This window comes from Haliotis rufescens, unplaced genomic scaffold (genome assembly GCF_023055435.1).
Source record: "Haliotis rufescens isolate VD_foot unplaced genomic scaffold, xgHalRufe1.0.p SCAF_2, whole genome shotgun sequence".
NCBI lineage: Eukaryota > Metazoa > Mollusca > Gastropoda > Lepetellida > Haliotidae > Haliotis > Haliotis rufescens.
In genome coordinates, this window is record NW_025963890.1 from 21276437 (window position 1) to 21289351 (window position 12915).

Genomic DNA, 12915 nt, shown 5'->3' on the forward strand with positions numbered 1-12915 from the left:
TCATGCTTTGTAGTCGTGATTGATTGTGTTATCCGCACACGTGCTCTTCACTATCTGGCAGAAAATATTTATATTTTCAATGGTTAAACTGGCACCGGTAGCCCGATCGTCTAGATTCTCCGCGGACATTTGCGTCCCTTGGTCGTGCTAGGATCCTCTGATTGTTGGTTCTAATACCTGATTCGTTGTGATTATGATACTCCGTTTATCGTACCCGGGCTTGTGGGTGTAACGAAAGTGGTAAACGTCACAGACACCTAATCAAACAACTGTTCAGGGCGGCGCTAAACCAAATTCACCCACTCATGGCTGAACAGAACCAAACGTTCACTGATTGACCACTATTGTAAATTAAAAGTATCAATCATTTTTCGACGATGGTAGAAACAGAGTCTACATGATGAGAAAAGTGTCTGGAAATATCCACATTTTTAAACTGTCCTCCAAAAACACAAACTGCCACAACCCAGTGTGCACTCGATTTTCATGCTCAGTTCCCTGGGGAGTATACAACCCAACCCGTCGGTGTGGCGCTTGAAAGTTAACTATCGCATTACCATCTCATCCTACCGGGTACCCATTCATTGCTGGCTGAAGAAGAGGCATAAGGAACTTGCATAAGGAGACACCACATGCTTCAGTGTGAAGCAGGACCAAAGCTCCAGAAACGCCTGAGCAGATGTTTTATATTGACAATAAAAGGAATAAAGTTTTCGGAAATGAAAAAAAAAAAGAATTTAATGTGTGTATGTGTGTGTGTGTGTGTGTGTGTGTGTGTGTGTGTGTGTGTGTGTGTGTGTGTGTGTGTGTGTGTGTGTGTGTGTGTGTGTGTATGTGTGTGTGTGTGTGTGTGTGTGTGTTTGTGCGCGCGCGCTTGTGTGTGTGTGTATATATATATATATGATATTGCAGTAGTTTGTCACAAGGTAGTTGAATTGCAATGAAGAATTGGAAGTGCATCCATCTCAGCGGAAAACACATTTCCTTCTTCGCTCTGAGTATAGCAAGTACCCATGTTTAAGTCGCCGACACCTTTTCGCGAACACCTGGTATCATCAGTATTTGATAGTGCTTCATGAACACCTGCTCAAAAAGTCGGATTCGTACAATCGACTCTGCTTTTGACAGAAATTTCTTTTATTTATTTAATCATAAGACCACTGTTGTTCATATACACACTTTTGTAAACACATTCTACATGTGTGAAATATGAAACCCCTTCACATTACTGTAAACTTTTATAATGTGTCATTGTTGAATTCCCTATATGAAAACGTTGTAAGAACGTCCACTGGGAAAACTCAAACACCCAATCTACACTCTGACGTCAATTGGATGTTTAACATGATTAAAAGTCAATCATACTTTATAACTAATATATGGTACTTCAATATGCCATTAAATATTAAGACTGTTAGACATTTAATAATCAAATTACATACAGTTGAACTAAGAACTTTAACATATCTGACAGTCTTTCTGCCAACATAAAGTTTATAATTACGTTCCATAAGATTCATTTCATATTCAAACAAATTGACTGGTGTTGTGAAGCGGAATTAACAGTCTGGCACTGACAATTTCTATCACTTTATTTAAAATGAGTTTCGCACTTTGAGAGCCAAAAAGAAATATATTGTTCGTTAAAATGTAATTATAACGTTTATCGCAGAAAAGCTATTTAAACTTAGCAATGTATGCATATTTTAAATACGTCTAAGGGAATGTTGTTGAACGATGGAAGCTATATTTGCACTCTGCCATTACAACCTGTTAATTATGAAGGTAAACATGAGCAATGATCATGGCGATCACCCAGGCCACATATTGACATATTGTAACCACCAATCTCATTAGTCGACTCTTGCAACAAACAAGGTATATATGGGCTTATATTACGAAAAGAGGACAATTATATTCTGGGTGTGTGTGGGTGGAGGCTGGAATGTTGTATCGAGATAAGACCCCCCACCCCCCCCCACCCCTCATATATCAAATGCTCGGTCCCTAAGTGTGAATGTCACAAATATCAAACGGCAGCGCCAGAGAACAACCAGTCTTTTAACAGATTCGATCGGGCATAGAATAAACGACAGCAGTGTAAGTGATGGATCAGAGATCACTGAAGATCAATGACACCAGTTTTTGCAATAGGGGTAAGCTTGTACTGTCCTACTGATAGCAGCCACCACTCACACAATTTACATAAAAATGTAAGTGCTTGTTTGTTACACTCTTCAAACATTCCCCTCTTCTCAAGAATAGTAATTACCAGTGTTGAGATTCCGTTATGCCGGGAACGATGCTATCATCAGTATCAGAATGCTTGAATGCGATATTCAACCATACTGACATTTGAGATCAGTTGCTGAAAAGTACAGAGCTGTTCTGTTGAAAGGATACAGCTCGACTTTCAAGAACAGCCATAACATTTTCTTTCGAAATTATCCGATTACGACTCCTCAGTTCTCTGTGTGAAGATGTTTCTCCAAAAGCTAAGGTGGACCTGCGAACTGTTTGTTCTAATCTCAGGTTCACACCCGGTTTGCCAGCTCCCAACTCTAGATCTGCTGATTGTGCAAATCCAAGATAATGGTTGCTCCACGCTCATTTCCAACGTTTTAACGCCTTTGACTTGCCTCACTGTGGGCGTTCGTACAAGAGACATTAAACTTCACGTCACTCTTTCACAGAATGCAATCAAGACGATAGGACACATTTTGTACGTACAAAACTATTCATATTTGTTTAAAACACCTTGTCTTAGCAAGTTTCTAACAACAGAAGGTACACCCTGAATGAAAAAAATGGAATGTTTGTTCGTTACAATTTTATATGCAAGCTATATGTTGGCAATCTGTACAATTGCGGTATAACGTGATATAGGGTTCTTGTACATACGTTCTCAGGTAGAGTGTATCGCTGGTGCTATTCAATATTCTAAATGGTTGCACCAATGGACAGCGGGCTTTTCGATGTTTACGCTGTGGTCGCAATAAAATGGTAAACGTAATGTTTAAGCGGCGTGATACTCCACCCGCAGTTATGTTCATGCTGTGGTGCCCTGGTCGTGGTTTGAATCCAATACTCGCAATATATTTATCCTTGATGCGATAGTACGAGACTGATGTTAGTTAGGTGCTAAATAGTGAGCCTTAATGAATATCAGAATGTTAGAAACATGTCAAATAGTGTCTTACCCATTGTTCCTACAGCACGCAAATGAAATCACTAGTGCAAAATACAAGTTTACAAAAAGAGGGACGCATTAGAGCAAAGGAAATAAATCTATAACAACTGAGAAATTCCACAAATCAATGATGTCATCAAGGATTCCGCGAACAATTGAAACATGTGAGACGTTGACCATCTTTGGCACTGGTACAAGAAACGTTATTAAACTCTAATCTGGAAGGACAGATAAAGGCCCAAGATGACCAAATAATCGACACTCATCTCTTCAGTGTAGATGGGTTTTCTACTGTTCGGAATGACTGACCTTAGATAGTAATTCGTGATATAATTGGCCATTGTCTCTTGAGGGGTGTTCTATTGGACTTAAGAAATCCTAAATTGGAAATCGTTTACTTGATGAAGGATTACTCCAATGTCCTATTCTTCGGGTTTCAAACGATACAATGAGAGACACATTTATTTCGAGAACTAATGATTGATTATGATCAGCGTGGATAGTGGGCTCTCGATGAATTAGACATAAAAGCTTTACCGTTTGATCTTTCTGGTAGAATTTTGTTTGATATTAGGTAGAGTAAGACAGAAGCAAACATAATCCAACAGTAAATCAGTCAGGAACATTGAAAACAAATGGGTACGAATACAGTACAGTAAACTACGGTTATTACGAAATCAAAGGAACCACCTATTTTAACTCGACTACAAAATAAGTTCGTTATATAGGTCAGTTCGTTATAAGCGTGTTCGTTATAACCGTAGTTTACTGTACATGTGCATCGTAATTTTTAATATAACAGATCAACAAAAATATAACCCATGTAATAATATGATAATAATATAGATTTTGATATTTAAAAACACCGAAATTGGATAAACATGTATTTTGAGCAAAATGGACGTAGTTTTTGAAAAACGTATCTCTTCTTTGAGTCAACGTGGTAGCAAAGTTCATCAGGGCACATCGGATGATCCTACTGGAACAGTGCGTATTCATATGTAATCGTCTAGACCAGGAGTTGGGTCTCTCAGGTGTGCCAGAAGCCAATGATCGTCGGAGAGCCATACCCGTGTTTGTGGCTTTCACCAAAGTGTTCCTCCCACATCAAGCTGATATAAATGAAATACTGTTGTTAAGCTTCCAATCACTCACTCTAGTAGACATGCATAAATATCCCATACAATTGGTTTTATCTATTTTAGTCTATTACTATCATATATTTGTATCAGCATCGTCATAAAACATTTTTGCTTCAGTGTCTAAGATGTCGAGCCATTAAGGGAAGGGTTTATTGGCTTCCTCCTATTCTGTTTAAAATTTAAAACCAAATCACACAACAACAAATATCGTATTTCATTGCAAAAACTCATCACTGTCCCCATAATGAATATCACTGCATAAATCTAAATGTACTTTCGTAAACTACTCCCTCATCTGACTAGATCTCTGCCCCATCTCTGTTCTAATGAGAAACACTATACTCACAAGGAAGCAAGGAGTAGTGTCGTAGGCGTCTACTGATATTGTTATTGACAGTGATTTGAAGAAATCGGGTGCATAATTGCTGTGAAATGACACCGACCCCATCACTCATATCGAAATATACACATCATTTCGTTACGACTGAGTTGGCAACGGCGCGAAATGATGAGATGAGTTTTCTAAGTGTCTTTGAGTGACAAGTACCGTTTGAGAAATGAGTGTCTTTGTCATTTGTATATTACATATGTGTCTAAAGATATATGAGATAACAGTCGTCTTTGAATGATCAGGTATTCACGTAAGGCCAGGCCTTGTTGCGCTGGGTTTAGGGATTTTAAAGTGAAAAATGAAATGCATTGTTTTTTAATTATCTTAAAGTTTGATTTGGATTGGAAGTTGATAACATCAATAAGCTTGACCTGTGTTTGCGTCCTTATAAATAATATGTAATGACGAAAAAACTGTTTTATGCATAGAAAAACCTCTTGAATTATTTTATTTGCGGTATGAAATACATTCTGATTATATTTTTTCTGATTTTTCAATGTTTAAGGTTAGCGGATCAGTAAATCAAGCAAACCATTGTGAGACCTTAAATGGGTGCTAGGCTCGGGCAATCCAAGCAGGTTTCATTCAAGTAAAGTGCCTGGCTAAAGAAAGTATAGACCAGAAAAAAGCCTTCTTCACTCTGCTCTGTGCATTTGTACTGTCATACGCTTCCATTTGCAGAGATAATCATTTAGTGAGTTACTTGGATTTACCCCAGACGATCTGGTGATCCATATCCGTACTAAACTTTCATTTGTTTACGCGGATCCAAATGAGAGTTGCGGGATGCAAACCTTCCTCTTTGAAGCATACTAAACATGTAAACGTACAAAAAACATAACTCAGTCAGCTGGTAATAAAGTTTCAACAAAGGCAAATATTTGCTTTCACCCAGCCTGCTTTATGTTGAGTGCAACCCAAGTTCCAAAAAGCATCTGTCGTTGTTAAACACTCATAAATCTGACTGAAATGATTGTACAGGGTATTGTCTTCTCCGAATAACAACAGATGGCTATTATGTGACAAATATCCCGCTCCAATCTAGAATATGAAGCCAGTGACACCATGATCCAATGCACCAAAAACGCTAATCTCTCACTGAGAGAGTCATCTTAAGGTGATTACAAGCTAGTCCCAGCTAGTCCCAAACCAGTAGAGAATCTTCCTGTATCAAAACAGAGGTATTAACTTTCAGGTCTCCGTACTATGGGGTACCGTAAGAGCGGGACTTGCAAACTGTTGTGTATTTCATTTTATCAGATACTTATGATCTCAAAAATCTGTGTCTTGTGTTATTGGGATTCTGTGTGTATGCTTGCATTAGGATATTCTCATTTGGGAATTTCGTTGTTTATTATCTTTAGACCAATGCTGAGACACAATCACGTCAATGGTGCTTGTTGTTTGTTCTTGGGGAAATAGATTTGGTATTCGACACAAATTGACGTGTACGAAGCAAAGCATGGCTTAACTGCAGGATTGAGAATCGGTATCCTGTCACGTTTCGTATAATGCTTTATTGACCATAAATGATGTTACTATTTGATGGCAGCTTTTAACTAAATTACACAAGGAGTTGAAGGACGAAATGTTCATTTATTGTAAGATTGCTTTAATCCTTTATTAAACACATGACCCATATGTCTTGATTAGATATATAATGGCGCCCATGTTAGACCATAACATGGAGTCTACACACTTCCTTAAATTAGTTACTTTTTTAATGAAAGATGTGTGAGTGACGGGTGCTACCGGTAGAGCAGGATATGCTTACCTGTTTCGCGAACACCTGGTGTCATCACTGATTGTTAGTGATCCATGCATGGCTATTTTTCCTCTTACAACCAATGGACTCTGTAACGGCAAGTATCCAGGACTGATTATTCTCTGGCGTTGACGTGTTGAGTTTACTACAATGTATACAGGGGCTTTGCGTTAGCCTGAAGATTGTAGGGGTGTGCCGAAGTCGGGGCTCGATTCCCCACATTTTGACAGTATTTGAAGACCATGTTTAATGTCGCGTTCAGGATTGTTGCACTTATACAGCGACGTGGATGCATATGCATGCGTCTGTCTGTCTGTCTGTCTGTCTGTCTTTGGACTTTAATAGTGCTAACCCACTGAACTACCACAGTTTAACATGGAAACCCCACTCAGGCACGATATATTAGACTGACATTTGTTCACAGAAATAAAGTTATCTATTTTAAAAATATAATATATCTGCAAAATAATAAATAAATAAAATCCAAATGGAGCCCAAAACAAACCTTAAGTTCAGGGACTAGCCACATCTGCAATGCTCTAATTTGTTGAAATTTCTGCTATCTTTCTCAATGTCAACTTTCGTTTCTGTTTACATGCCACTGCTCCTCAATTTCGCATATCTTGACCCCCTCCCTGTCACCCCCTCGGTATCACTCCTCTTCCCAGTGTTGCTTTTCTTGTGTTTTCAAGTTCTTTGTATAAATATGATGCAATTTTAAATGTAAAAGACGTTCCACGTCTAGTTGGTTAACAAATTAACACATATGTTCCTTCAGAAAATAAAAAAAAACACTTTTCTGATTAGGACGAATCTGCTTAATATTAAACCAAAAAGGTGCTGTCAGAATTGCCTTTAATACCATTCTGGGTTCCATTGCAAATATTTATCTGTTATTGTTTAATGACATTCATTAACTTTAGACAAGGAAAAGAAGGTAGCATAACAAAGACAGCATAATATGTTTTGTTAAGGATGGAAAAACATGATATGTATCTCTTTATAAATGTAGTACTCAATTAATTGATGACATATCGATGACTGAATATTATTATGAATACTGATTTTCCCTTTGTTTGCTTTGGATCAATACATTTGTAAAAGCCATATCAGGAAATGTATGTTTTTTATGCAGCTTAATAAAGTTATCTTTTGATCAGAAAATCAATGCACCGAAGCAAAACCTTGTGCAACGCTTATATAATTTGTTATTCTTTCATCATTTTTTTCATACTATGACAGATAGCTTTATGAATTATATGAATAAATCGCTACATAATACCCCATTGGTATGACTTTGCAAACAAAAGATATTAGCATGGTCTGATCGATTGACGAAAATCACAGTGACACTGACAGGAAAATGTCCCATAAATGCTGATAGGGGTCAAAGTGGGATACCTTTGGACCCTCTGCTAGCTATGACTGACCATTTAAAACATTGAAACTGAATACAGATTAATCCCCATTCATCTAAACTAAAGCACACAATGTACAGAGAGATCCGTTTGGAAAAGAGCGCTTACGATTGGCCTGCTTCCCTTTTGACTTTCGTTCCACGTTAAACCGACACGCCTTGGTATACTGCTCAAACGGACTCGGAAAAGAGGTAGTCAGTGAGTGAGTTAATTGGGTTCAGCTACACCTTTTTCACAATATTGTATTAATATCACGAAGTAATAGCTCCAGGTAGAAGGGGAGACGGAAGGGATGCGGGTCTTAGACATTTACCACTTTGGTAAAAGCCACGAGATTGGGTATTGTGGTGACAAACCTTGAAACATAATCAGGACGCATTGTGTTCAATTCCTTCTATAAAAATATACCTTTGATACGCCGATTAGGATCAGTCGGGTTTGTCGGTTGCCTCGAACTTACTTCGTAGTCCCAGATGGCAAATACTAGTACATAATTATCCTACAAGTTGAACAGAAACATACCATGCCTCACCATCGATGTCAAAATACAAATACAATGTCCACCGTTTTTGGATGTGTCGAACAGTTGGATAAGTCGATCATTTCACCAGAACCTATCGAGGTCGAAACAACGGCGGTCCAATGTATCACCATTTGATTTGTTGCTCAAATGGTTATAAGTAGTACTTGTTTATCTGTGTAACGGGGCATGTGACGTTGTAAAAACTGTTGATGTTATATCATGAAGTCGTTGCTGTCAAAGACGACGTTGTAAAAATCCGACAATCTGTCTACCGTGACAAGGAGTGAGTGAGTGAATATTGTTTTACGCCGCTTTTAGCAATATGCCAGCAATATCACGGCCGGGTCTTCGGCGTGACGAGCGAACACTTTAACCACTAGGCTACCCGACCGCCCCCCCCCCCCCCCCCCCCCCCGTGACAAGGAAGGGTGTCGGTTCAGACAGAATGTCGGATAAAACATAGCCCGCTGTATTCGACATATTCAGTGTGTATTGTAAGGCAAACTAAATGTAAACACTCTTTATGCGTGGATATTACTTAATCACGTTATTCATCTTGTTCGCAAGGGTGCGAGTTGTACAAAAAAAACCATAGCGTTTACGACTGTCAAAAGTCTATGTCAAGGTAGCGGACTTACGATCACCTTAGCACTGATATCGCATTGTACGACGGTATACTCGTTATAAAGTTCCCTTTTTCTCATCTGTACAGATTCAGTTCACCGTTCATTCAGTTTTAACACCAGGCATGACCATTTTCTTCCCATGGGGACCCAGGAGCAGATTGTGTTTCCAGCATCCCATTGCTAGTGGTTAGGGACCCGTGGTGATTCCGGGTTAGCATTGGTCCTAGCAACCAATGCTGGTCGTAAGTTGCGACATAATGGATGGTTGTCGGGCTTGTTGGAAGGAGTTTCATCGTACCACAGCGATATGAATAGTTGCTCACAATGCCAATCAATGGATTGTTTGGTCCAGACGCTGTTATTTACGGGCCGCCATCTTATAGCTGGAATACAGCTAGGTGTGGCGTTAAACAACATACTTGCTGAGTGCGGTTAATCTGGACAGCACTCTTCTTTGTTGATATGTCACGATTCACGGAGCGAGGGGTTTCCTGAATAAATGGGTCCGCACTAACGAGGTTTCGGTGCTTTTGATATAGTTCCTTAAGTGTGATTCATCCCAGGCTGTAAAACACATTTTAATACGTGCAGACTTCATACGGTAACGACAAGGTAATTAATTTTGTATGTAATTAAATATAATATAATATTGATATACACTGCCATGCATTGTACAAATTGATTATGGCGTGTAATCAGAAACGTACGATAACACAACACTTCATTTGGAAAGATATGTCAATCGGGGCGAAATGGGATAACCCTTGTCTGATTTCATCAATCACGCGACCATCCGTCAAGCTGTCCGTCACTGTTGACTCTTAGTCGTCAAAAGCAAACACGCATCCTGGTTCCCTGCAACTTATTACGCATGTCCATTTTCTGACATGTTGATTGCTATTGATAAACGTCATCGATCCTTTAACTGGGATGATTTCAGTCACGTAGGTCAACAATACCATAAAGACCTCGTGCTCAAAATTAATATACAAAAACTTGTATAAACATTATTGCGTATCTGCGTGAAGAAGTAAATAAATATTCAACAGATTCTAATATCAGCCATGCCATTTCACTAAAGCAAATACATGACTCTGTTGGTAATTGCACTTTCATCTCAAAATTTCACATGTGCCTAAAACATTTAGCATCGACAAAACGTGTAGGCAAAAGCCATTTAGAGTTAGTTTTTTATGTGTATTTGAATTCAGAGTATATATTGTGATTTTTCCTATGTTGACAGGTATGTTGAGTTCAAACTGTTTGGATTTAAAGATATATATTGCGCGCAGTTTTAATTGTTTTTCGTTTTTGCACGTATCACGTATCAAGAGTTCATTACGCATTTTCTTCGATGCCATGCTTAAACTTAATTAAAGTCGTGTTTAAGTTTCTATTCAACCCAAGGCATGATTTAACAAAGAAGAACTAAATTTGCTTGGCTTGCATTTTATGGTATTGTTTTTTTTAAGTTCACAGCAATGAATGTAGACTACATACAATGTATCTTAGATAAAAAGTAACTCGAGTCACTGCATGGAGAGAATGACGCATATAGGTGATTAGGTTGTCAGATGCCTATTGCGTGGGCTGGACAACATGAGCTTATAAATGAACATGAAGTATCCAGGAAACCTTTTAGATTTAATTATCTTAATTAAATATATCATTTAATAAAAAGGAAATGACCGTTAACTTACATCGAAAGGCCGACGAATATTGCTCACTGCGGCGTTACACAACATTGACTGACTCGCTCATGTTCCTGTTAACAATGGATGAATACCTAACCTGTCTTGACGTCTTGAAACATCTTCCAGAGTCCAGGTTCCACCCTTGCCGAACTAAGCTGGAATTTCGTTGCTTGGTCGTAGTCAGCAGTAACTATTTCGAGTTATGTCCCTTCTATGTCCCTCCTATTGATCAGACCCACCTCACATATCACTTGCATTTGCTTCAAACAAAATCGCAGCACATGGTAAAGGCGATCTGATCGAAAATCAAGATCTTTATTGGGATCTAAATCGGGACTTACTTCTCGAAGCGCGTCATATCACTTGATTAAATACAAGAAAAAATAAAACAAAATATCTGTGGACGGTACACGTGCTTTCCTATCCTGCATCGACCGAAATCTGCACCGCAGTCGCTATGTTGATTATGAACCGGATGTCGATTCCGTTACGCTACGTTGATAGGACTATACAGAAACTCGTTAGTACAGTCGAAATATAACTCCATACTTCCAGCCCAGTTCGGCAAGGGTGGAAACTGCACTCCCTTGCCTCGGGAAGATGGCCTTGAAATGCCCACGTTACTATCAGTTTGAGAAAAGATAACGTAGCTCACCTGTGTGTGGTCGAGTTGCCCAGTCGTATTAGGCGTCGTAATCTCCTGTGCCCTTGGGGCGATCAGGTAGCCTAGTGGTTAAAGCGTGAGCTCGTCACGCCGAAGACCCGGGTTCGATTCCCGACATGGGTACAATCTGTGAAGCCAATTTATGGTGTCCCCCGCCGTGATATTGCTGGAATATTTCTAAAAGCGGCGTAAAACCATACTCACCCACTCACCCACTCCTGTACCCTTAGGCGTGACCGAAACAAATGATCGTGTGTTCGAAATCCAGATTTACCCTGATAATTATTCAAGGGGGCGGTCGGGTAGCCTAGTAGTTAAAGCGTGAGCTCGTCACGCCGAAGACCCGGGTTCGATTCCCGACATGGGTAAAATATGTGAAGCCCATTTCTGGTGTCCCCCGCCGTGATATTGCTGGAATATTGCTAAAAGCGGCGTAAAACCATACTCACTCACTCACTCACTATTATTCAAGGGTTATCATCACTTCGGGCTTTCCTCCCACATCAATACTTATCAAAGTAATTTTACCAAACTCACTCATTCGCATTTGATATGTGATTTCTCTCTCTTCCAGTTGCGGCTGCTAGCGTACCCCGAGCTCAACTTCTGATCCGACAAAAGAAGGCCAAGATGCTTATCGTTGTTGTCCTCATCTTTGCCATCTGCTTCTTGCCCGTGTATATCCTCTTCTTGTTAAGGTAACAACACGTTGTTTTATTAATACGCTTACCGCTGTACGAGCCCCGTAATGACATCTTGATGTTACACATGCATGTCTGAAGTACAGTGGTGTTAAGGACTGGTGTGGGTGTGGGTGTTGGTGTGGGTGTGGGTGTGGGTGTGGGTGTGGGCTTTGGTGTTTGTGTTGGTGTGGGTGTGGGTGTGGGTGTGGGTGTCGGTGTGAATTTGGTTGTGGGTGTGAGTGTGACCAGTGTGAGATGCGATATTTAAAATGCAATACAACCTAGACACATCACTGTCCGGTAATATGTTACCGGCGTAGTACATTGTAATAAATGTTCCTTAACACATCTCACAGATGATCTGCAGTAACCCCCTTTCTATAAGCTTGCCACACTTTGTTTCATTGCACATTTCAGATCACTTTCTCCGCAAACATTCCACGGTTATTGTGCGGGACACAACAAGGACCCCACGCTCTACGCTAATTATTCCGCGCGAACACCCCCTGCCTCCGCTTCATTTGCACGTACTGTCTGTCCTGCTTGTTGACGCATCCATTTGGTGGAGTGTTGTTACACATATAGATACGATTTGCCATTAGTTTTAAAGTTCACATGTGTAACACGGGTCCCATGGCGTTGTCTTCAGTATAACCGACTAACTCCATACACCTAAATGACATTTTGAGTCGTAATCACACTTACTGTAAAAGGATAACTGTTGAAACAAAGAGAAGAAAAGTGCATTTAAAACACATATTTTAAAATAGTACACATTAAACACATATCAAATTGTATAACCGTAATTGTATTTAAAAT

The 12915-nt window shown here is 39.5% G+C and overlaps 1 protein-coding gene across 3 annotated transcripts in view; it reads left to right on the forward strand.

Moving 5' to 3' along the window:
* LOC124114198 (orexin receptor type 2-like) overlaps window positions 1–12915 on the forward strand; it is a 68618-nt gene that overhangs the window by 43688 nt on the left and 12015 nt on the right. For all 3 annotated transcript variants that reach the window (XR_007222173.1, XR_006857850.2, XM_046474793.2), the window contains exon 3: window positions 11988–12111. Coding sequence is in view for 1 of the 3 variants with exons in the window: in XM_046474793.2 (XP_046330749.1) it covers window positions 11988–12111 (124 nt within the window). In the remaining 2 variants the exon portion in view is untranslated. The remainder of the gene's footprint in view (window positions 1–11987; window positions 12112–12915) is intronic.